Source organism: Perca fluviatilis, chromosome 21 (assembly GCF_010015445.1).
Source record: "Perca fluviatilis chromosome 21, GENO_Pfluv_1.0, whole genome shotgun sequence".
NCBI classification, from domain to species: Eukaryota; Metazoa; Chordata; class Actinopteri; order Perciformes; family Percidae; genus Perca; species Perca fluviatilis.
In genome coordinates, this window is record NC_053132.1 from 16057496 (window position 1) to 16084566 (window position 27071).

At 38.8% G+C, this 27071-nt stretch overlaps 1 protein-coding gene and 1 long non-coding RNA gene across 4 annotated transcripts; both read right to left on the reverse strand.

Annotated features, from left to right (window-relative positions):
- Positions 1 to 2312: 2312 nt before the first annotated feature.
- Positions 2313 to 16749, reverse strand: LOC120551260 (alpha-tectorin-like). 2 transcript variants are annotated; one of them, XM_039788544.1, is made up of 25 exons: positions 16654 to 16749; positions 16013 to 16088; positions 15665 to 15688; positions 14256 to 14371; positions 13610 to 13888; positions 13415 to 13510; positions 13101 to 13266; positions 12211 to 12611; positions 11523 to 12099; positions 10848 to 11431; positions 10083 to 10635; positions 9399 to 9997; positions 9066 to 9223; positions 8557 to 8954; positions 8246 to 8442; positions 7110 to 7505; positions 6718 to 7001; positions 6296 to 6573; positions 5875 to 5991; positions 5287 to 5471; positions 5001 to 5161; positions 4274 to 4525; positions 3955 to 4114; positions 3758 to 3860; positions 2313 to 3658 (listed from the first exon to the last, which is right to left on the reverse strand). In XM_039788544.1, exons 2-25 carry the CDS (start codon positions 16056 to 16058, stop codon positions 3567 to 3569), a joined length of 6222 nt encoding a protein of 2073 aa, XP_039644478.1. In that variant the 5' UTR covers positions 16059 to 16088; positions 16654 to 16749; the 3' UTR covers positions 2313 to 3566. The 2 variants fall into 2 exon arrangements, with proteins under 2 accessions (XP_039644478.1, XP_039644477.1); XM_039788543.1 differs by having other exon boundaries at positions 5875 to 5994.
- Positions 16750 to 25494: 8745 nt separating this feature from the next.
- Positions 25495 to 26973, reverse strand: LOC120551262. Of its 2 annotated transcripts, none has more exons than XR_005637851.1 (4): positions 26587 to 26973; positions 26395 to 26454; positions 26228 to 26318; positions 25495 to 26127 (listed from the first exon to the last, which is right to left on the reverse strand). It is a non-coding gene; the product is annotated as an uncharacterized LOC120551262 (long non-coding RNA). The 2 variants fall into 2 exon arrangements; XR_005637850.1 differs by having other exon boundaries at positions 26217 to 26318.
- Between the last annotated feature and the right edge of the window lie 98 nt (positions 26974 to 27071).

Below are 27071 nucleotides of genomic sequence, written 5' to 3' on the forward strand. Positions count from 1 at the left end.
AATGCTGAGAGACATAGATAAGTTTTGTATATAAAATATATTTTTCTAGTTGTCCTGATAAATGATGGGATAGGCTGCCCTGCCTAAGATTAAATTTTTTGGTATGTATCTTTTGCTCTTTTTTCTTGTTTGATTATTGCGGATTCATTTACTGCTGAACATGGTCTGTCATGTGACTACCTGTTCACAACAATCGTGTGACTCTTTACCTACTGACCATGTGACTACTGGCCAATAGGCTATAAGATACAGTTCAAATGGAAACGTTTTATACTTGCCCTGATTAAGGCCTTCAAGGGCCGAAACGTCTTGCCTTGGTTTAATGATTTAGCCAAGAAATATAATATAAGCTTTTTAAACTTAACCCTCCTCAGTGTCCTTAATCCCTTGTACACTTGGATCTCCAAGCTGAGAAGCACCGGAGCTTTTCATTTAGAGCCATCAGGGCAAATGTTTAATTTGTCCAATATTTTGGTGACATTCCCATCACCCTCGGCTGTACTTTGTGCTAATTAGCAAATGTTTTCATGCTAGCATGCAATACTAAGATGGGGACCATGGTAGAATATGCCTGCTAAACATCAGCATGTTGTCACTGTGAGCATGTTAGCAGACTGACATTAGCAATAAGCTAAAAGCACCACTATGCCTAATTACAACCTCATAGACTGTAGACACTTAGTCTTGTTTGAATACATGTGAAAATAAGTAAATGTTAAATATATACTCTAAAATATATCTGAAATACCATTAACTGTGAGAATACTGCAGTATTGCAAAGCTGAAGAAAGTTATAGGCTGACTATATGTGTAAGCATATATGACCATCAATATTCATCATTATATTAACTAATTATTTAAAGTCAATTATTTAATTACATTATCTAAAATGAAACTATTCACAGTTGACTTACAGTGTTGACAAGTGGTTTTAGTCGATCGATTAGTCCACAAGCCTTTGAACATTATCATCATAGAATGAGCAGCATCCTCCTTATTTCCTGACAAGGCTGATTACATGTGTGTACAGATGTCTGTAACCACAAAATCACAGCAACTGCACATATCTGTCCTGTCTGCATCCCCCGCAACCCTATTTTCAATGTCTATGCTCGTACAAATCACAGTGGTCCTGTCCAGGGCTTTTAACTATTCAATGTTGCTTTGATGCCATCGTCAATATCTTCTTAAGCTGTATCCAAACAGCACAACTTTTAACTCTGGATAATTTCCTTCACACTGAATTTTCCTTCAGTAATTTGGGTATACCTGTAAAGTAACACACTTTCATACTAAACCTGCCTTGTCATCTTATGTGGAGCTTAGGCACATGGTTCCTGCAAAGCCTGGGCATGAGAGATTAGATCTGTTTGTCTCTTTTCTCTTAACAAATGATGTCTGCATGCTATATAATGACCTGCAGATATAAGTTCCATTGCAAGTCTCCATTTCTCATTCACATTCATGTTCACACATTGACTTTGAAAGCCTGCAAATGCCACATGAGGCACAAGATTAACCTCCCAATGGTACACCGTGAGAGGAGCTACTTTAAACTATTACATGAAAAACACAGAGTGATCAAACAATTACTCCAGTATAAAGAGGGTGTTGGTGCTCTAGCACCATCATAAACATGTTTTGGGTACAGAAGACCATGAAAACTCATAACAAGGATTATACACGTATATTCTTTTTCTACTAAACCAACCAATGTGAAACATGATCTGTAAAGTAATCTCCACATAACTTACCTAAATTGACAGTGGTGGACTGGAGAGTCTGTGTACTGTATTGGGCCATGGGGTACAGTATTGGGCATATTACCCCTCTTTGAAGTCTTTGTAGTAACACCAATGACAAATTACATGATGTAAGTGTGTGGTAAGTGTTGTTATGTCTACTGTAAAGCTCATCCCATACTGTTGAGGACACGTTGACTGACAATGATGAATTTCATCCCCAAAGAGAAGACACAGGAGATATCGGCTGTGTCTGCACAAAAGAGAGAAACCTGGCCTCTTGTCTCACCGACAGCTTCTTTCATGTCAAATGAGAAACATGCTGTATTAAAGGTTGGGATTGTGGTTACTGTTACGTTTACTGCACAGAACATGTTGTGGTAGCACAGTGGAGTTTATTTACCAACTTAGTATTTCTAAATGCTGTAATTTAATGAAATTCCTACGAACTTTTAGTGAATACAATTTTTTTAAGTTTAAATTTGATCAGAGTCATGAATACATGAATACTATATGATTTATATTTTACAGATACATGATGTAATTGATCATCTTAATCTTGATTAAGGATTGTCACTAATGCAATATTGATTTAATATTTATGAAGAATCACTACAAAAGCCCAGAGGATACAAATGATAAACATTATGCTAAATACACGTTTCATGAAAAAAGAGCCAAATGTGTTTTTGGTTTTATGCTGCCCTCTAGCATTGTAAAGACAAACTACAACAACAGATGTCAGCGTAACACAAATTACAAACAATTTACAAAACACATTATAAATATTTTGATACATTTATAACTTTTTCAGGCATGTATGTGGTCAATTATTTACTTATATACGTATGCAATCATTAAACGAAACGTGTAAGCTATGGTTCAGTATTGCAGATTACTCATTTATTGTGGGAAAGACTCTTTCTTTACCATAATCTGGTTAGTTACTGTTTGACCTACTATGTGATATGATTTTATGTGTTGGTGTACATCTCCTGTACATCTCTGCTGGTTGTGTTTGTGTGAGAGTGAGTGAACAGGACACGGTGCACTCAAGTTATTGTTAGATCCTGGCTGAATCTTTTCAACTTTCTTACCTACTCACACATTGTTGTCTGAAGATTGTAATTGTATGGTAATTAATTTACTTACTTACTTTTTCAATGAAGGAATATTAAAATAATCTGATATTTTTTAAAGGAAGCAGGGAAACAAATTCAGAGATGTATCCCATGTTCAGACTGTACACATTTGGAATTGACTTAAGTCTTAGGCTTTGGTAACAGTTATTTGCATTATACTGGAGTGCCATTCAGGTATAAAACCACAACCTGATTATTGTTGATGAGCTTAATATTGTTGTGGTTGGCGCACCCAGAGAACCATTCACTATGTACAATAGAAAAAGTTTCATCCTTTTCCAGTTTGTTCTGTGGGCTGGACAGGGACTCTGTACAAAAGTTCTTAGGCAACAAATGACGTTAATACACCATGCATAAAATACTTCAATTTATAATTTTAACCTTTATTATAAATGATTACTTCTTATATGATATTATATGATATTTAATGAAAAGAACCACCAAAAAGAAACTAAGGATACCATCAATAAACACCTTGCAAAGTGAAAACAACAAAGGACAAGTGACTTTAGTATGCTGCACATTGGCATCCCCTACTGTTTTAAAGCAATAACTAATTCTACTTTTCACCTGCATACAAATAACAAAACACAACTCAAGGACAAGGCCTTTCAAATAGAAATACAATCCAAAAGCAAAGGTATGTTGAGTAATTTTACAATATAGATCACCTTTGATCAGCCTAGACCAGAGTTTTGGCTGTCAGCAAACTGACTAGCAGGGTCATCAGTGAGGTCAACTGGCCTGAAGCACTGCTCGGTTGCACCATTCTTCCTGCAAGAGAAAAAACAAAGTTGAATTAAAATGTATTCATTGAGCTCTGTGTTATTTATACATCAAGTACAAGTACAAACATATGAGAAGATAAGTTACCTCTCCTATGTGGCCTCATGGTTAGTGGTCCTAGTGAGATGTCTGTAGTGGCATGGTAGGAAACGTCCCTCTGAACGCGCCTGAGGTAACCTGGGTAGCAGTGCTGCAGGAAACGACATTAGAGGCGTCTGTTTATGTACCTGTTGATAATTTATCCAAACGCACAAAAAACACACAGAAAACACAGTAGTACTTACAGCTGTGCAGTTGCTGTGTCGTAGAAGACAAAGGTGGACCTGGCAGTGCAGGTAGATGGATGAAAAGTTCTTAAAGGTGAACATCCTGAAGGAGAATTGGGACACAGTGGAGATGCCGTTCTGAACCATCTCTACTGTTCCATCTGCTGGGTTAGGACACCTGGAAGACGGATAAGATGGTGAAAGTTACAATGTTACCAGGCGGAAAATAAAGTAGTTAAGTTGTAAATTCTTCAATTATTTATTTTTTCAGATCTTGGGAATCAAGAACCAGGGTTCAGTGTGCTAAGACAAGATGAAGTTGCAATAGCTCCTTTACTCTGCATTTATGAGATCCCAGCGGACAGGGTAGCTGGCGAGGTTGACCGGCGTTGCCCAACAAGAGTCCAGAACGGTGGAGATCTGCCTTTGGTCGACTCCTTCTGTCCGCACCTCCACATACAACCTCTGGTCGATTTCCATTTCTATGTTCCTGTTACTGGTCAGGGGGAAACGGAAGCCAGCATCCTGGTAGGGGATCATTCTCATATGATACTGTCCATGGCCTACTGGAAGCTTCTTCCTCACAATACTATGGAAAAAAACGACACATAACGTCACTACACTTGAGAAGGAACAATTCACTGGCAGGTGAAAGTCTTGCTTGCAATCTTTTTCATATTCACATTTACAGAACAGGGACAGACTTCCCTGAATTTACTTTTCGTTTTGTTTGTATTGTTGGCTTAAACAGTAAGTTTATTAGAGTGGGTGCTGAATGTGAGCAGTGGGCGAATACACAACATTTCCAAGAACCAAGGGCACCTATCTTCAATCTTTGTCATTGTCATTACCACTGTCATCATAGAGCACCACTGCCACCTTACTCAAAAAATGCGAGGTGCAGATGTAGCAGTGTTTAATATACTGTTATTGGAATACGTACTACTAAAACCCTATCATTACAGACGCCATGACGTATCACTATGGACAGATGTTCACTATAAAAAGGATAGTGTTATTTTTATTTAGTAAGCAACATGTGGGGGTGGTGATGGTGTCTTCACCTCTCTATAGGGTTGATGCCCACAGCCATGGACAGGGCCTGGGCCAGTGGGTATTCACAGCAGAAACGCAGATGAATGCTTCTCTGGCGGCTGATTAGACTTTTATGAGGGTCCACGTTGCCCTGGATGGCGTTCTCATAGATGAAATGGGTTCCATTGCTCTTTTAATGAAAATGACAAAATGGTTTGAGTTGTTTGTAGTTGTTATATGTCTTAAGGAGAACATTTACATCTCAAACTGTCTTCAGTCTGTGTTGATAACATTAGAGTCTATGGAGCTATGTACCCTGAGAGCTGTCCCACACAGCTGATCATCATTATTAAAGTTGAACACCAATCGTCCGTTCTGGAGAGTCCCATTGCAAAAGTCATCTTGGAGATGGAGGGCGTTGGAGTGGAAGCCAGCTTCAAACAGCTGGCAGCGTGACACGGACATAGTGCCTGAACTACTGACACAAGTGATGGACGAGTCTATGAAAGAGAGAGAAAAAAGAAAAGAAATATATATATATATATATGTTTCTGTAGATTCTTTATAGATTCTCATGGTTAAAGTATACTAATCAATATTTTTCGATTAATGGATCAAATCACAACTGTAATTTAAAAGGTTTTTCTCCTAGTGACAAACCCACAGAGAACAGAGTTGAGACTCTAACAGATATTGTACCAATCCTATGAGTTTATATTTCATTACCAGTTTTAACATTGTTTCTGAAAAATCATGTTTCGTCTGTTATTTTGTCATGGTGGATGGTTCACATTACTTCAATACCCATGAACCTTGGCCTCCATAGCAATGTCTACTAATCATCTCACATGCATCACGTAAGTGATCTAAAAAACAAAGCAACGATTTAAGAGCTGCCCTCACCATAGCTCTCATTGTTGAGCCGATGGTAGTGCTCATCACAGAAGCAGCCGTACACACCGTCCTTCTCACCACACCACTCATACTCTGTGCAGTTCAGCTGTTCACAGGGGTCTGACTCTGCTATGGACATAGTGGGGAAAGGATGAGACAAGGAGTCATAAAACTTAAAAAAACAAGTAAAAGATAATACCTCTTTCCTCAAGAAGGACAAATGGAAAGCTCTGTTATATTACATTGAATTTAATTTAAATACTTTTATCCAATGCGACTTCCAATAAGTCCATTTAACCATGAAGGTACAAACTTGGAACAGCATTAGCTTAAAAAAAGCCAAACTACAAAGTGCCACATGTAAGTGCAACATAAGGATTTGTGGTCTCATTCATTATATTGGCCATCTATTAGCCCTGTGCCAACATACCACATTGCAAAGCAGAGCGCCATTCTGGGATGTTTAACCCCAAAACAGAGCAGGTTCTCTCATAGGCTGAGACTGCAGAACACAGCATGCCATTGGCTGGAGTGTAGAGGCAGAGATCGTAGACACAGGAAGTGAAAAATGGCTGTGGGTTAGAGTGCAGGTGACAGGCTCTGAATGGGCCGCTACTGTTGGTGATGACACTACAGAGCTCAGAGTATTCTTCCATAAAGGGACAGTTGTTCAATCCATCGCCACTCCTTTCATCGGTGGATCCACACCTGGATAACACATGATACGTTTAACACTTGGGCTGACTTTTGCCACAACATATTTTCTGTAATATTGTGTGGTGTGTTCTCTTTCTTTAAGTAGTGCAAAGATTGTCAACTGATGATACTTTATTTTTTTTCACAACAACTCACCCTGGTTGGCTTGTGGGTGACTTCCAGCTGTGTCCAAATTGATTGTCATTTTGTGTCAATGTGCCATTGGGCAAGACTTTGTCATCTGCAGGATCGCTGTTGAAGTTTCCACACATCCCAGTGACTCTGTTTTGATAGTGTTGGCCTATTCTGACCAGTAAAGTACTGTGCCCATCGAACTGGACTACCAAGTCAACGGCATCGACCACTATGTAGCTTCCCTGCCTTACCACGTGAGCTAATGTTCCTACAGTGGTGGGAAGAGATACTTCACTTCCATTTACCTGGAGGGATAAGAGATATGAGAGAGACAGACTGACAAGAAGTAAGGATGCACTACCGAAGTTTTCACCAGACACATATAGAAAGTTGTTCATCCAAAAAGTGTTTACCTTTACTATTTGGTTGGGTCCAATCCTGACATACACTCTCTCTGGTTGTTTTGAGAGGTATATATCAACTGCTGTGACAAACGACACACGGTTGTTTCCACGGTGATTATTGGTGGCTACTACCTGAAACTGAGTTTCATTGGTGCCGTGGCTCACACTCTCAGTAATGATGTAAGAGCATGTGCCCTGGAAATGAGCTAGTGCCCCATCAAAGGTGAAGTAGTGTGGGTCCCCCCACACAGTGCAAGAAGACATTGCATCAAAACAGCCCAGCTGACCATTTCTGATGGTGCACTCTTGTGCAGGAGTGCAAGATGTAGCAGAACAGCGCAGGTCATTGGGAGCATGGCATTCACATCGCTGGGTGCAACCCGCTGTCCAGAAGGACTCACCAGCCTGCAACATGTGAGAAAAAGAGACACATAAAAAGGATATATTTAGCATAAATATAATAAGATTGTCATTGTTCTGTGTTGTGAATCATGCATTAAATATTCATATGCAACATATTCATATCCATATGCCATATAGTACAGTTATACAGATTTATATAAATTGTGGGATGTGTATAACAATATTATATTTAATATTCCAAGTCATCGAAAGGCAATTAGAAAGCTTTAATACATTTAAAAGGATGAATAAAATAGAAAACGAACAATGGGCAAATGGTGTTAATGATAATGGCACTGGTGTTAAGAGAAAAGAGGGGGAAATTGAGGTGTAATGGGGGGAGTAGATGTAAAAAGGGTTAATTTGCTAAATGTATTAAGCAAAATCTGAGGATACAGTCAGCCAGTGTTCTGCAACTACAAAATATTTTTTTACACACAAAATGTGTAGCACAATAAAGTAGCAAATTGTTCTTCCATATTTAAGTAATCTGATGATAAACAGAACAACTATTGTAGCGTGGCTTTGGTCCTCTCTCTAAAGTATTGTGAAATAACTTGTAAGTTGGTAACTTTGGTTACTTTGTTAAGCACAGCGATGTTGATGGTTGATAGAGGTGGGTAGATTGAGAAAGACAATGGGATTCTGACATCTGTGATATAGGAGAGCTGCTTAATGATCCTTGACCAAAGGGAAATGGTTGTGTGTGCAAAGGCTAAAATGATAGAGATTAATTAACTTACACTATAGTAGAAGCCGTCGTATTGACACCCACAGCTTTCCACAGGGACACATCTTGTCCCACTCCTGAGGAAGCCCTCGTTACAGAAACATCCTTCAGAGCAAACCTGCTCACAGGTGGCATCAATGCTGCTGGCACAGGTGTGGCCACAGCTGGTACCACACAGCTCATAATGGCTGTTGGCTGGACAGTCAAGTCCTTTATAAGAATGAAATGATGGATGTCAGGTTGTTAAAATGATTAACGTTGGTCAATTAACTAAGCATGAACATATGTGCAGTAGATCAAAAGACTTTCTTGGAAAACACTTACTGCAGGTGTTCTGTCTCCAAGGGTAGATTTGAACATTAGCAGACTGACAGGCACTGACATATGTTTGAATGGCCCTACACTGAAGATCTTGGCCTTGATTTCCAGCCACACAAACATCAAACACACAGTCATTGAAATATGGCGCTGGGTCCACATGCTCATGGCAGAAGCTGAGGGGACCGTCGGCTGCCCGAATCATCTCACATTGTGCTCTAGCAGGTAGCTCATTGGTGCATTGTGGGCAAGAGGAGCCACAGCCCTCACTGCAGGTGTAGTTGGCTGCCACTTTCCAAGCTGTCCCAAACTCTTGTGGAGTGGTGACCATCATTCCAGATGGGGTGTGGAACTCATCATTTGGATTGCCATTGAAGTTTCCACAAAGTCCACATGTTTTTCCTCTGTATTAATGACAATAGTTAAATACATCCAGAGTCAAAGCTACATGTGTTCAACATGTGTGATAAAAATAATTTTTCAGAATGTAAACTAAATCATTCAAACATAAATACCTGTAACTTGAAGGCACAGAGATAGACACTGTGTACTGTCCATCGTACATGACACTCAGGCCAAAATCAGTGCTGAGATATGTGCGAGATCCACTTGCGTAGATAGAAACACGACTTCCATTTAAGAGAATAGGTAAGTTTTTAGTTACTCCATTCACCTTTAACATTGGAAAAACAGAAGCTGATGAACAATCATAGTTTTGTATTTGTGTTGCAACTATCTGTTGCTTTTAAAAATATATAGATGTCAAATCCAGTGTCGATCAAAATAGATGTAGAGTCAGAGGAATAATTTGATTAAGGATGTCTTCAATAGGAATCTGTGTTACTCACCTGTACCACACCGTGGCTCACCCTCGTCATTTGCACTCGATAGCCCCACACTTTCACAAAAACTTCAGCTGTGATTGAAACGGTCAACCCATTCCACGGCTCATTCTTAGCCTCCACTGAAAACTCATGGAGCCTATTAGTGTCATTACAAAGGGTCGCCAGCACATAGCGGCAGGTTCCCTGGAAGTCATAGGCCTTGTGATCAAAGGTGAGGTAGTGAGGGTCACCAGATGCAGAGCAGGTGCCATGAGGGTTTGTATGGCAGCCAAACTCACCCTCCACCACGCGGCAGGACTCCTGGGGACCACAGGAGTTGGGGATACAGTGGACTGCCCCAGTAGTGCCATTGCACATACACAAGCTCTGACATTCCTCACTATCCCAGAACTGTTCGCCCCCGTGCCGATAGCGTCCTTGGTGATAGCATCCACAGGCTGTTGGCGTTACGCACTGGTTGCCATCGAGGACCAAACCATCATTACACTGGCACCCCTCCTGGCACACAGTGTCACAGGCAAAAGGGAAAGAGAGGCTGGGGCAGGCGGAAGGACAAGTGGTTCCACAGACTTCATAATGGCTGTTTAGAGGGCAGTTTGGCTCTAGAGAAAAACGAAGAAATTAATTTAGCAAAATCATTGAAATTATATTAAAATTACCTACCCTAAAAGGGAGCAAAGTGCTTACCACATTCAGTTGCATTCCTCCAGCGTTCAAGGTGTACGCCGTTCTGTTGACACATTAGTGCATAATCTCGTAGGACTTCACACAGCACTGATGCTGGATCTCTAGAGGATCTAATGATCTCCACACATGCATTCACATGCTCCCGTGGGTCCACCATGGCCCAACACCGGGTAAACGGCCCATGTGGTGAGCCAAGAATGCCACAGTACTCACTAGAATTGTAATTTGTTGTAGAGTTATTATTTACACTTTCCACACATTGTGCAGCGAGAGAGCCATCTCGCCAACTGTCCCCAAAGTCCTGAGAACTGTTGACCAGGACTCCATTGGGTGTGCGGAAGTCATCTTGTGGGTGACCATTGTAATTACCACAGAGTCCACCCAGTGAATTATTGTAGATACCAGGTGCGGTGACACGCACAAAATGAGGCCAGACTATCTGCACCGTTACACCAAAGGAGGTGCGAACTATGACACTTTGAATGCTGCTGTGGTAGATTTGGATTCGGTTGGACGCTGAGCTGAATGGTAGTCTTATCTGCTGACCGTCAACCTAAAGGGATATTTAAACAGCCAGTTTGTGTGTGTTTTCAGTTTTCATCAAAAAACTTTTCGAAACCTTTTTTTTAAAAAGGTGACTCTCTTTGCGTGTTGTTCAAAACAATATTTCTAGGTTATTCTATAATTCAATGTTTTAATAAAATGCTTCTCTGGTGTCACAACTCATTTATTTTCTTTAGCTCTTGAAACATATTCGTGACTTACCTGAACACTGCTGCTACCTGTCATTTCTATGGAGATTTGTGTTCCCTCGGCCTCAAACTTTAGCAACCGGGCAAAACCCTGCTGGCCTCTGGGCACTTTTTCTGCTGTCACCACAAAATGTGGGTGACTAGACAAACCCATTACTTTGGCAAGGGTCAGTCTACATGCCCCAGGATACTGGTATGTCAGTCCATCAAATGTATGGTATGACCCTGGGCCTCTTATCCAACATGTTGCATAACTGTTAGGCCTGCATCCTCTTTCTCCCTCCTCCACCCTGCAAGACTCTTGTGGCCCACAACCATGAGATTGGCAAGTCATGGAGCCATAACTGCAGGTACAAAGTCTCCCACAGTCCTCGTCTAGTATTGTAGTTCCTCCAGAGCGGTAGTAGCGACCCTCAAAGCTGCAGCCACATTCAGAATGAGCCACGCAGACCCCGCCACTTAGGACGTAGCCTGGATTGCAGATACAGCTCTCCTGGGCAGGGAGAGGGCAGTTGTAGGTAGAATTGGGATTGACACAGGTAGCTGGACATCCTGTGCCTTGGGACTCAAAGTGGCTGTTGGCTGGGCAGAGGATTTCTAGACAGAAAAAAAGAACATTGATCTTGACATCACAGACATTTTACCAAAAGGATTATTTAAAATAATGTTGATTGATGAACAGACATACCACAGAAGCCTTGTCTCCTCCAGCTGGGCAGCTGTATACCATTCTGTTGACACTGACTTGCATACACATTTAGCGCTTGGCACAGAATGGGTTGGTAGCCTCCTCCTACACACATATCATACACACAACTCTCAACAAAGGTCTGTGGTGGAAGTCGTCCATGGCAAGCAGCAAAAGGTCCAGAACTGCTCTGGAGGAAACCACAATTGGCATTGTTGCTGTATAAAGCTGTCTGAGCCTCAGTGCAGGCAGCACAGTTCAGACCTCCACATCGCGTCCCACAACCAGGCTCATCGTCTCCTGATGTTTGCCAGCTGTTGGCAAAAACCACGTCAGAGCTCACAACTTCGCCTTGGCGGGTTCGAAAGTCATCCTCAGGGTGATTATTGAAGTTTCCACACAGGCCACATGTTGCATTCTGGTAAGTGTATGGCACACTGATCCTGACATAATGATATGTGTCATAAGACACCTCCAAGCCAAAGTCAGTACTGATGATCACAGAAAAACCTGACTCATAAACCTGGACCGTGCCGTTGCTAAGGGAGATCGGAGTGGCTGCAAAGTTCCCATTAACCTGTAAGCACACAAGCAAGTAAAGACATAGTAAAACTACTTAAATAGTAATAGTAAAGAATATGAACTAAATTCTAAATATTACAGTAGGTGTAAAGTTCTTATTGCTAACCTTAGCCTCACCACGTCGTCCCTTGACAAGCTCGATTGTTTCATTATTGACATACACTTTGACCAGTCGTGTCCAAGAAACCTGAGTGCTGCCACGGTGCTCGTTCTTGCCCTCTACTCTGTAGTAGGGCAACCCACGGCCACATTGCTCAGAGAGAACATAAGTGCAGGTGCCTTGGAAGTGAAACACTGTATTATCGAAGGTATAGTAATGTGGATCGCCACTTATGGTGCAGGCACGTCTCTGCACCGTCTGACAGGAGAACTGAAAGGCAGTAGGCTGGCAGATTTGGGAAAAGGAGCAGGGTTCACTGTGACACTCCAGGCCTTCTGAGGTACAGGTGCACTTCTGTGCACAGGTACTGTCACTCCAGAATGAGTCACCCCGCTGCACAGGTTGACCTTGAAGACAAATAAAGGGACAATTTCATGTTAGGGGGCATTTGAGCCTTTAGTTTTTATAACAAACAGTAGAGTGGGAACAATAAATGAGGTGATAGAGAAGAGGAGGACATAAGAAGACAGGTCCCCAGCCACCATGGACTTGGGACGCTGCATTGTCACTTTCAGCGTCTTGACCTTGTAGAATACTTAAATTCCCCAACCATTTAACTCTTCATAACTACTTAACCATGCCAATGCAAATTACAAATTTAATTAAATAATAGATATGATATAAAAAACGTAACTTAGATCGCCAGTATATCATCATATTCTAATGGGCTAGCAGTTCAGTGCACAACATACACAATATAGCATATAAAACATTGTTCAATAGTTCAACAACAAGCACATGTTTATCATCAGACTAGTAACTTTATAGAACGATGATCACATGTACAGATTACTGTAAAAAGTACCATGGTGAACACCCTATGGTTCTAGTTTTACCATTGAAAGCGCAGCCTCTTGATCCACGATCTGTCCGGAAAGCCCAACGACCGGGTACGTTGACATTGCTGCCCAGGCGAAAATTTGAGTAACTGTCGGTTGCATTGTTTGAGAATGATCCAGGAATAGTGAAATGATGAGGTGATTGTTCTGTGTCATATCCAGCCTGGAGGTACATCACACATTAGTAAAATAATTATTAATACAATTATTTTAAAGTTTTTGTACATTACTGCGTTCAGATTTAAATAATGCATGGCAACTTAAAAACACGTTTTGTAGTATACATTACATACAGTTTTAATGGTTCTAACCTGTACACTGCGAGTTGTTAAGGCTATTATCCCATAGTTCATTAGCACAAATGAGTACTGGCCACCAGAGATCAAGACTGCTTGGATAGTTGTACGCTGTAAAAATTGAGTTGTGATTATTATAGTAAATATAGTAGGTAAAATACACATACACATCATTTTGTAATTCTCCATTTCTTGAACAAGTTGACTTACTGTTCCAGTGGTTGGAAAGTAGGCCACCTCATACCATGTTGCAACAAAGACCCAGTTGGCATTGAAGTTCAGCCCTGGGAAATACCCATTAATGTCCAGTGTAGCTTGTTGGAGGACACTGCCGCTGGTGTATTGGTTGTAGTAGATCTCACCATTTACTCTGTTATCTAAATCTGTCCAGAATACAGCGAGGATGTCTCTGGTTCCATACATTGGAAACCTTTGAGGAGTAAAACTAGAAAATGCTTCGTTAAAGGTAAGGTGTCCATTGTTGTTTACCTGGAAACAAATAAACCAGTTCTTATTAACAGAGTATTATTAGGCCTTGATTACACTTATTGACAATTGCACGTTATCAAGGATCAATGTATTTACTGTATTTTAAAACCATATTAAAGATATAACAATATACTAACTACAACTAACTGTAGTAATTTTTTGTAAATATCTGAAACATTTATGTTAAGTTGAAGTTAAACAGTAGTAGTATTTTAGTTTCATAAAATATTTAAAGCATAAAATGCTTTTTCCTTCTCTTATTATTTTTAATATAAATGTTTGCTCATTTACAACACAGATATTGAGTTAGAAGTGATTTTGGTCATGTTATGGATTTTGTAGTTTGCTAAAAATTATTTTTACATACATAAATCTGAGAATATGACCGGCCGAAAAACACAAAAGGTCGTTGCAGGAGAATTAGAGGAGAACTTCCATCGTCTGATCGAGGGCTTGTTGTTCCAGCAATTGGGTAGAGGGGTCCTAAGGAACAAATACATCACATTTAAAAAAAAAAAAAAAAAAAAAGATAAAATGCTCATCCACACTGGCCTTTTTGGCAAATGTTGCAAACTGTTTTTAACATTACATCATCATAGATCGCTAGATTTAACATAGAGCCGACCAACCAGAATTCCCCTTTTCCTTTTCAGACATTTTGACAATGTCATAGCAGGAAAAGCACTATCTGTCTGTTGTACTTGTATTGTAATGTTTGATGAGTTTGTGATCTTGTGTTGTATTTGTATGTATGTATGTATGTATGTGGTTTGTGATTGTTTTGTCAGAAAAGAAAAACAAATAAAAATCTAAATTAAAAAGAAAAAAAAGAAAAACAAATGACAGCATTCCATCAAGGTGAGCTAGTTCCAGTGTCCTGATAATGTGAATGCTGCTCACTGGCTTTGCTTACTGGGACACTTGAATTCAAAAATGTCTGCTGTGAAAAATGTCTAATTTAAAAGCACCTTTACACCACCTGAAGATCTTCTTTTGCCTGAGTGTACTTTATCGTGTTTCAATGCACCATGATATCACTTCCTACCACATCCCAGGTGCAACCAGAGGGGGTCAGTGAAACACTGCCTTTCAGTCTGGTATTATATTACTTGGTAAGTATAGCAAGGCAAATCAAACCATTGCAAAGTGTGGTACTTTCCCAACCTCCACACCCTTAGCTTCTGCTGTTCTATGTAACACTAAGAACTGGTATGGGATGTAAATTGAGTACTAATATAACACAATTAATTTAGATTTAGATTATAGACATTATTGGTTATTTTCCACATGGGCTTAGTGCATGTGAAATTCCTGTGGTTTTTCTTGATTGCATGTCTGGCCTGTTATTTATTTTCATTTTAAGATTTTTTTGGGGCATTTTTGGCCTTTATTTTTGACAGGACAGATGAAAACACAAAAGGGGAGAGAGAGGGAGAATGACATGCAGCAAAGGGCTGCAGGTCGGAGTCAAACCCGGGCCCGCTGCGTCGAGGAGTAAACCTCTACATATGGGCGCCCGCTCTACCAACTGAGCTATCTGGGCATCCTGTCTGGCCTGTTATTAAGAATATGAACAAATTAAAACTACAAGGTTATCTAAGCTTCAGTTTACCTGAAGTCACCTGAGAAGTAATATATATTTTATATACTGTATGAAAACAAACATGAACATAGGTGGATAATTATTTGAGACTGTCAGTCGCTGAGTGTTGTTTGAGCTTATGCTGAGAGTATGAACAAATAAAAAACTAAAACATTATCTAAGCTTCAACTTACCTGAAGTCTGAGGAATCACCGTACCTATGAAAACAACGCATGAATATCAGAATTACATTCAGTGGCCAAGTATGTGTGCCCATACAAGGAACTTGACTTGAGTACAAACACAGAAATAGACATACAGCTAAAAACAAGCACAACAAATCTGAACAAGTTTGCCTTGCAGAGTGTAAAGGGTGCTGAAATATAGAATGATAAAAATAACAGTTTGCTTATATACATTAGGTAGGTGGATATGACATACAGTGTATCTACATCATGCTTGGATTAGCTAGTGAATCTACGTAAATGCATCAACAGAAATAAAAATGTGTTTAATTGAATTGTATTTAATAAAATACTCACCTATCATCCCCAAAAGCAGCACAGTCAACATGATTTGACCCGCCATTCTCCAAAAATGAAATTCTAAACCTGCTGACTAAATATAATTAATTTAATTAAAAAAATAAATAAATAAGAAAGAATTAGAACGAGAGAGCACTCAAAAAACTACATACCAAACCCAAAGATTCTTAGTCCTGTACATTTGTTACAGTTATGGTTTTAAGAGCATAATATGTTTATAGATTTAAATTCATATCGATCCAGATGTACATTAAAATATAGACCATACATTATATTCACATGCACATAACATTTTTATTCATGTACTGTAAGTATATGCAATACTTTCTGAGAAAATGTCATGGCAAGTGTTTAAAAAAACTATATCTTGCAGTCTAATTTTATATGATTTTTCATTAACGTTTTATTATAAAAAACGTATAGCCTGGTAATTGGCAAACAAAAAAGACTGTAAACATCACCTATGTGTCTGAGGTAATCATTTTAATAAAAATAACATTTTGATGTCAAGTGAAGATTGTCCTCAATAATTCCGCTATAATTCAGTTGGAAACCAGCACCATGTTTTAAGGAAATATTAATATGCAGCAATATCAGTTTGAAAATAGGGTCTCATTTATCAAAAATAAATTGATTACCTGTTCATATGTGTGTCTTTTGTTCTTTATCTCTCATCTGTGTGAGACTGCGGCGCTGCAACGATGCTTTATGCAGTTAAAGCTGGCACAGTCCCATACATCTGTCATCTGACCAGTTACAGGAAAATCAGATAGATAATTCAAATTGCTTCCTCATAAGTGAGCCAAACATTCTATTGAGCATTAGGAATAGTGAAGATTATCGGACTGTGTTCAGCAGAAACAGAAAGAAGACGTAATATAATACCAAAGGCTTTTATACTACTAAGTGTCAAGATACTCCCAATGAGTATGTATTACAATATTGGAAAAGCTTGAACTTACTTCTACTGCCATTGAAACAGGACCAATTACCCCTTCAACTATCAAGTCATTTTCTTTTAAACTAAAGTAAAATAACAAAAACATTAATATTAACTTTGTTTTTGCAACACTGAATATGTTTTTAATGTTAACTGCTGAGAATACAGGTGCTGGTTATATAATTAGAATATCATCAAAAAGTTGATTTATGTCAGTAATTCCATTTAAAAAGTGAAATTTGTATATTATATTCATTCATTACACACAGACTGATTTATTTATTTCTTTTAATTGTGATGATTAAAACTGACAACTAATGAAAATCCCAAATTCAGTATCTCCGAAAATTAGAATATTACTTAAGACCAATACAAAAAAAGGATTTTTAGAAATGTTGGCCAACTGAAAAGTATGAGCATGTACAGCACTCAATACTTAGTTGGGGCTCCTTTTGCCTGATTTACTGCAGGAATGCAGGCGTGGCATGGAGTCGATCAGTCTGTGGCACTGCTCAGGTGTTATGGGGCCCAGGTTGCTCTGATAGTGGCCTTCAACTCTTCTGCATTGTTGGGTCTGGCGTATCGCCTCATCCTCTTCACAATACCCCATAGATTTTCTATAGGGTTAAGGTCAGGCGAGTTTGCTGGCCAATTAAGAACAGGGATACCATGGTCCTTAAACCAGGTACTGGTAGCTTTGGTACTGTGTCAAGTCCTGTTGGAAAATGAAATCTGCATCTCCATAAAGTTGGTCAGCAGCAGGAAGCATGAAGTGCTCTAAAACTTCCTGGTAGACGGCTGCGTTGACCTTGGACCACAGAAAACACAGTGGACCAACACCAGCAGATGACATGGCACCCCAAACCATCACTGACTGTGGAAATTTTACACTGGACTTCAAGCAACATGGATTCTGTGCCTCTCCTCTCTTCCTCCAGACTCTGGGACCTTGATTTCCAAAGGAAATGCAAAATGTACTCAGAGAACATAACTTTGGACCACTCAGCAGCAGTCCAGTCCTTTTTGTCTTTAGCCCAGGCGAGACGCTTCTGACGCTGTGTCTTGTTCAAGAGTGGCTCGACACAAGGAATGCGACAGATAAAACCCATGTCTTGCATACGTCTGTGCGTGGTGGTTCTTGAAGCACTGACTCCAGCTGCAGTCCACTCTTTGTGGATCTCCCCCACATTTTTGAATAGGTTTTGTTTCACAATCCTCTCCAGGGTGTGGGTATCCCTATTGCTTGTACACTTTTTTCTACCACATCTTTTCCTTCCCTTTACCTCTCTATTAATGTGCTTGGACACAGAGCTCTGTGAACAGCCAGCCTCTTTAGCAATGACCTTTTGTGTCTTGCCCTCCTTGTGCAAGGTGTCACTGGTCGTCTTTTGGACAGCTGTCAAGTCAGCAGTCTTCCCGATGATTGCGTAGCCTACAGAACTCGACTGAGAGACCATTTAAAGGCCTTTGCAGGTGTTTTGAGATAATTAGCTGATTAGAGTGTGGCACCAGGTGTCTTCAATATTGAACCTTTTCACAATATTCTAATTTTCTGAGATACTGAATTTGGGGTTTTCATTAGTTATCAGTTATAATCATCAAAATTAAAAGAAATAAACACTTGAAATATATCAGTCTGTGTGGAATGAATATATACATTATACAAGTTTCACTTTTTGAATGGAAATACTGAAATAAATCAACTTTTTCATGATATTCTAATTATATGACCAGCACCTGTATATGACATACTCTTTGTTTTAAGTAATCTGCCAACGAGGTTCTGTTTGCAGTCTCACATTATTGCTCAAAGTTTGTCTACATCAGAGATATTCAACAGAGGGTCCGTGGCCCCTAAGGGGTCCTCCGAGAAGTGCAGGGGGCTGCCAAATTCTACTTAGCACAAAAAGTAAGGAAATTTGTGTTTGGTAGATTATTTCTCTATGGTAACAATGCTTTTTGGCAATACATTTTATACCGTTGGAAAGCCTGTTTAGTTCCCTTTAAAATTATGCCCCATTTGTAAGGAACATGCATTTGTGGGACTAGTGCTGTGCCCATTGAAAACGGGCTGATTGCTTGGCATGGTGTGTTGCTGCTTGTAGAATTTATCAAAACCAAAGTGTATCCCAAAATGACTTACAGAAGGACCCTGAACCACTTAATATGCAACTCCCCTGTATAGCCTACTATCTATTGACTTAGTGTAGGCTACGTCTGCATCCGGAGCACCCTTGGAAAATACCAGCACCCACTGAGCACCCACGTGTGCCAGATTGCCAGTAGGCTACATTCATTTAAAATTAAACCTTGCAATTGGTGCTAAGTGAAGCGTCTGTCATAATGGGCCAGTTGTTCAAAACATTTAATCTGGATCAAAATTATCCGGATTTGGAAATCCCATTTTTTGCTATCCAGGATCAGGTAATCCGTCTTACTTTTATGCCGGTTTTTCAAAGCAACATTGGATTGGATCACCCTTATCCAGATAGACAGTTTTCAAGATTACCAAATCCGGATTACCAGTGCTCTAAATGGGACAACATATCACAATGTGGGCTACCAGCTATGTAAAGAACAGGTAGGAGAGCCAACATGGGGTCACTGTAAGTGTTTCTTATTTTGAGACAAAACACAAAAATAACATAACCTTCCACTTCCATTCATAATTTCTTTTATGACCCCTCATCTGAGTTACAACAAATAAAAACAAATATACATTAACAAATATATTGTGGATATTTTGAAAATGTCTTAAAAACAAAACAAAAGGCTAAATGTCTAATAGTTTACAAAATAAAGAATGTTCAGGGTTCTTCTTCATCTGAGGAGGAGAGACCAGCATTTCCAAGCCCTGCTTTTAGGAGACGGAGCTGAAGTTTGGCTTTGGTTTGCTGCAGATTGGTCAGCTTGATTTGTTCCTCTGCCAGGAGTATCTGTGCTTCTGCTCTTTCAGTTTCTCGTTTAGACATGGGAACAAGATCATTTCTATTTTTATTTTATTTTTACTTTACTATACTGAATAGCTTAATTGGTAGCCTATGTCTACTTCATCTACTTTGTTACAACGGTTACACAAGTCAAGTGCAAAATATAAATAAAAGTATATACACTACATGATACAAATGTATTATTTGACCAATTTTAAAGTTTTACTACATTTTCTTCCTGGAATCCACCTTCAAATCCTACCCCCTGTTGGGATCAGGATAATCCTGTTTTTTTGGATCAAAGTTATCCAAATTCTACTGACAAGTTTTGAACAACACAAACTGAAGGTTTGATCCAGATTAAAACTAGAATTGGATTCTGTAATCTAATCAGATTTCAGAATCCTTCTTTCCCTTTTGAACAACCCATTTTCAAGATTTGATCCAATCCGATAACCAAAATCCGATCAGATTACCTTTGAACAACTGGCCCAATGATTGGTTAGCCTATGTCGCTGTCCGTCCCCTGCTCCATATCCTATCCACCAATCACAGCGTCTCTTGGATGAAAACTCGCCCCCCGCCCCCACAGGGCAGGGTTTATCAGAGACTACCTCCAGAATGTGGGAGTAGAGGATGGAATGGCCTGCCAGCAGTCCTGAACTCAACCCCATTGAACACTTGTGTGATCAGCTTGGGCGTGCTGTTCGTGCCAGAGTGGCTGACTTGCAACAAATGCTGGTTGAAAAATGGGATGCCATCCCACAGCAGTGTGTGACCAGGCTGGTGACCAGCATGAGAAGGAGGTGCCAGGCTGTTGTGGCTGTGTATGATTCTTCCACACGCTACTGAGGCTCCTGTTTGTGAAATTAATAAATTGTTAAATTGCCAATATGTCTTGTTTCTTCAAATTTATATCATCCAATCCACCAAACACCAAATGAGTCAATGGCAGAATAAGATGTTTGGCATTGGCAGATAAGATTTGGCAAATTTTTCATGGGCGCAACCCACATACTCAGCACTGCTGCTCATCCCATAAATGCATGTTCCTTACAAATGGGGCACCATTTGAAAGGGAACTAAACAGGCTTTCCAACAGTATAAGGTTTATTGCCAAAAAGCATTGTTATCACAGAGAAATAATCTACCAAACACAAATTTCCTTACTTTTTGTGCTAAGTTTATCACATTTAATTTACACATTGAAGATAAGCTTACTATAGGTAAGTTAGCCATACAGTTAGGCTTAAGGATTCACAGTGCCTTCCACATGTTTGTTTAACATTAAAACATCATGTATAAATAATATATTAATATCCATTTGTTTTTATCTATCCGGCCCCATTTAACATGCAACTTGATTTGATACATGTACTATAGGGGGTAAGCTAAATAGTTTGGATTTTATTTGCTTTGAGATACCAATCTCTGAGATTTATACCTCCACACCAGTACAATGTGGACCAATGGCATTTCTTTTGTGGTGTTCCCAACATTGACAAATTATTTCTAAAAACTTTTCTTTCAAGGAACATTCACCAATAATCTGCATAATCCAGGGAACATGAACAATTTTTATTGGGTTATTTTATTCAGTAGTTAACATTTCAAGTCAACCTCTTTTGTTTTTACCATGAAGGCAATCTTTCCTTTACTTTAACCACAAAGTTTTAGTTATCTAAACCTAAACATAGGCTTAACCATGTGCGTGTGAACACTTTCTGTTCCGAGGCCCTGTTGTTTTGTTTCTGCTGAAAGGTGAAGAATTCAAACTCGATAGGAACCAGATCAAGTTGTCATCAAAAATGAAAAGAGCATCTCTCAAAAATGATTGATTTAAAGACTTAAAGACTAATGTATAAAAGATAGATTGTTTAGACAATTGCAATGCTCTTCATATAAGAATTGTATTTAAGAGACTAAAAACATTCACCCTATTTGTACCTTTTGTATCTCCTGTTTGTGTAAGTATACATGTCATCTATTTTAGTTCCCTGTGCTTTTTCAGCTTTCAACAATTAGTCTATTTAAAGTAACCCAGTTCATTAATAAAGAAACACAACCACACTTAAACATAGACAATTGATTAACTCACAGTTAATAAAAATCAGAGAATATTTGAAGTAGGCGTGTATTAGAACTCACTCTAAAAATGAAACTGTGGCTTACTAAGAACACCATGTCCTTTAAAGAAACAATTTGGTACACAAAGGGACTAAAACAATGTGAACAATTTGAACTGGTTTGACAGATGAAGGAGTGAAGTGGCATGAAAATATGCAAGACTTATCTCTTGTTGTTTTGGTTTCTCTGTGTGACAGCTGATTGGCTGCCATGCGCATACAAAAGAAACACACACCCCAATGGTGATATGACGATGATAAAGACTCACTATGGTTTACTCACGTAATTTGCTCTTTACAGTAACAGCAGTTATGTTATCCATGTTGCATCATTTATTGAATAAATTCATCTCAACAATTACTATATATATAATAATCTATACAGAGTGATATTAGAGGTGAAACTCATTCATTTTTTTCGTGACCCGGAAGCGATCGTAGATAGTAAGCGGCTGCATACCATTTGGACATCAATGAGACCATGGACAGTTAGAATGATACGGACGTAAAAATGTTTTTAGACGATTATGCTAGTTTTATATTAGAAAACCGAAAGAATGGGATGTATTGTGGGGATATAGCAGCTGCGTTGGGTTCACAGTTTGGAACGATACGGGGGTTTTCTGAGAGCAGTGTGCGGAAGTGGTGTGCTCAGCAGGGACTTGTGGCGAAACACAAGTTGACTTTTATTATGAAGTGGTCACAGGAGATTAGCGCTGGCTCTCATTCATCAAAAATGAGTCTACACAACAAGACAACCATCATCGAAAAAAATGAATGAGGAATAAGATTTATACACACAATTTAATTTCCGAGTTCCATCTACAAACACATCAAAGAAAATCGGATAACGAGATAGTTTTTCGTTTTCCGTTTTTTAATATCAAAACAAAAAACGAATAATGTTTTTTTTTCCCGTTTTTTGTTTTCCTATTTACTAATGGTAATTGGGAAACTGGCCGTTTTTCGTTTTTGTTTTTTTCCTTTCAAAACGAAAATCCGTTGGCCGCCAAGTACACGGACCATATTCATGTATATTGTTGTACTTTCTTTACATTTAATGTATTGTTGGGACGCTAACATTGTGCGCCCGTCTAGTTGGGGAAACGTGCTTGAGAGACGGTGAAATGACTGAGGGAAGTATGTGTTTATTTTTCTTTTAGTTTTCACGGTGTCTTACGAAGAAAATGTGGAAATAAATGATCAAAGCAAATCTGTATGATGCGTGGCCTTACTCAATTGGACCAGTGTATTTATACATATGATCTATGTAATGTTTTTGTTTCTGCACAAAATAACCTTTGCCACTAGACCGATCAGATTTAAACTTTCAGTTTGAAAAGCCAATTTATTCAGTGTCATGTAGGTTGAAGATACTGAGGCAAAGTAGATGCAACCCAGGGTACATTAAGCCAAAACATCTGCACAAAGGAAAGTAAAATTACAATTGGAAGAGCTTTGTTTGATTTCATGCACTTTCAGTGCACATAAATAAACTCAAAACATGATTCCGACCAATCTGTGTGTTTTGTTACAAAAGCTCAGTCTGTTATTTGCTCTGTGTTCACTGCTGTTGATTTGTGTGCATCAGAAGCTCTAATAAATGGGTTCACTTTTGCAAGTGAGGAATTACTATCTAATCTAATCTGGGCGCACAATCGGCCCACATCCCATGATTCAACAAAACAGAAGAGGAAGTCTTTAAATCAATCATTTTTGAGAGATGCTCTTTTCATTTTTGATGACAACTTGATCTGGTTCCTATCGAGTTTGAATTCTTCACCTTTCAGCAGAAACAAAACAACAGGGCCTCGGAACAGAAAGTGTTCACACGCACATGGTTAAGCCTATGTTTAGGTTTAGATAACTAAAACTTTGTGGTTAAAGTAAAGGAAAGATTGCCTTCATGGTAAAAACAAAAGAGGTTGACTTGAAATGTTAACTACTGAATAAAATAACCCAATAAAAATTGTTCATGTTCCCTGGATTATGCAGATTATTGGTGAATGTTCCTTGAAAGAAAAGTTTTTAGAAATAATTTGTCAATGTTGGGAACACCACAAAAGAAATGCAATTGGTCCACATTGTACTGGTGTGGAGGTATAAATCTCAGAGATTGGTATCTCAAAGCAAATAAAATCCAAACTATTTAGCTTACCCCCTATAGTACATGTATCAAATCAAGTTGCATGTTAAATGGGGCCGGATAGATAAAAACAAATGGATATTAATATATTATTTATACCACGTTATATATATATATATATATATATATATATATATATATATATATATATATATATATATCATTATATATGCCACGTTTGCTCTCTCTGTCTTCCTTCAACCCACAATGCAACTCTGGTCATTAATAGCTAGAACAGTACGTCATTTCATCTCCACATCAAAAATGGCATTTGTAATACAGAACAACAACATTTAAACAAACTTATTTTTAAGGTAAAATATTTTAGTACAATTTTAAATTAAACATCCCCTTTTAAACTCTTATTTATTACATTTTTTATGTTTTTAATGTGAAATTATCAAAAATATAGACTACGAAAGCAAATCTCTGTAACACTGTCCCTCAGACAGTTACAATATGAAACCCTTAACACTTATGGAGGCTAAGTAAATTGAATATCCAAAATGATCCACCAAAATGAAGAGAACACAAAACTACCAGAATATATAATCTTTGTTTTCAAGTAATTTGCTAAAGAGGTTCTGTTTTCAGTCTTAGGTATTTGCAAAGTATCTTTAAAACTGCTCAGAGTTGGTCTGTCTAGATCAGATATTCAACAGGGGGTCCGTGACCCCTAAGAGTCCTCTGAGTAAGTGCATGGGGGGCTGCCAAATTATGTTAAAAATTGGCCTTTTATCTATAACATTTAATTTACACATTGAAGATAAGCTTACTATACAGTTAGGCTTAAGGATTCACTGTGCCTTCCACATGTATGTTTAACATTAAAACATCATGTATAAATAATATATTAATATCCATTTGTTTGTATCTATCCGGCCCCATTTAACATGCAACTTGATTTGATACAATACATGCACTATAGGAGGTAAGCTAAATAGTTTGGGTTTTATTTGCTTTGAGATACCAATCTCTGAGATTTATACCTCCACACCAGTACAATGTGGACCAATGGCATTTCTTTTGTGGTGTTCCCAACATTGACAAATTTCTTTCTAGGAACATTCACCATTAATCTGCATAATCCAGGGAACATGAACAATTTTTATGGGGTTATTTTATTCAGTAGTAAACATTACAAGTCAACCTTCATTTTACCATGAAGGCAATCTTTCCTTTACTTTAACCACAACGTTTTAGTTATCTAAACCTAAACATAGGCTTAACCATGTGCGTGTGAACACTTTCTGTTCCGAGGCCCTGTTGTTTTGTTTCTGCTGAAAGGTGAAGAACTCAAACTCGATAGGAACCAGATCAAGTTGTCATCAAAAATGAAAAGAGCATCTCTCAAAAATGATTGATTTAAAGACTTAAAGACTAATGTATAAAAGATAGATTGTTTAGAAAAAAAAGTTTAGACAATTGCAATGCTCTTCATATAAGAATTGTATTTAAGAGACTAAAAACATTCACCCTACTCTTTGTACCTTTTGTACTTCAGAGAATATTTGAAGTAGGCGTGTATCAGAATGACTCACTCTAAAAATGAAACTGTGGCTTCTAAGAACACCATGTCCTTTGTTACACAATTTGTTACACAAAGGGACTAAAACAATGAACAACTTGAACTGGTTTGACAGATGAAGGAGTGAAGTGGCATGAAAATATGCAAGACTTATCTCTTGTTGTTTTGGTTTCTCTGTGTGACAGCTGATTGGCTGCCATGCGGCATACAAAAGAAACACACACCCCAATGGTGATATGATGATGATAAAGACTCACTATGGTTTACTCACATAAATTCATCTTTTAAATAGTGACCCTATAATTTAGGATGAAAAGTAAATTACATGATTTGGCTACTGCCCTCTGATAAAAAACATTATGGTGATCTGTTTACTGTATGTGAGGTCATCTTTGATCTCGCCAGAGTTGTTACAGTCATCAAGGAGATTTTATAATTTTGTCTGAAAGAGAACAACCAAAATATAAGCCAAAATCTATAAATCATCTACAAGAACGCAGACGTTATAAAGAGATAAAAACATGAACATACCCTGTATTTACCTGGCACTGCGACCAGAGGTCCAAGTGTGAACATGACAGTGTCATGGTAGGAAATGTGTCTCTGACCTCTGTGGTGAATGGGGTTGCAATGCTGCAGAAGAACAAACAACATTACATGGTTTCATTGATGCATTGAGCCTGACAGCTTAAATATAATGATCACTTACTGTAAGGGCTCTGCAGCACAACACATGGCACAAAGCAGCTCAGCAGTCAAACTTGCTCTGCTTTTGGAGTACAGTCAGGATTATTTTACCAATCTCAGTAGAAAAACACACAGACACAATGGTATGTATCTTCACTCTAGACTATAACTGATCATAGATGTGACCGATTCTGAAGGTAATTTCGATGTATACCTGTATTTTATTAAACCTTTACTCCTGTTAGCCGTGTGATAGACTGGGGACCCCGCACTGGTCTGTTTAAGATTATAAGAAGAGGGAGGATGGATTATACATAGCCTACAGTAACGCAGTTGTTGTGTCTTAAAAGACAACGGTGGACCTGGCATCGCAGGTAGATGGATGAAAAGTTGGTAAAAGTGAAAATCCTAAAGGAGAAGGAGGAGCTGTTGCTGTCGGGCGCGGAGCTCCGACAGCAGGTCGAAGGCGGCAGGGAAGCCGATCTGGGTCTGTCCTCGGTAGTCTGCATGATATCTTGGCATCGGTAAATTGAGACCGTTTTAGAACCGATTAAAAATGTCTCGTAGTCGCAGTAAATAGCAGTCCACTTCCATGTTTCGGTGCAGGTGGTTTTAACCAACCCGGTGGACTTTGGCACAAATCAATGTAGCCTAAACACTGATCAAACAAACTGGACTTGGGGTCAAGTTGCTACTCAG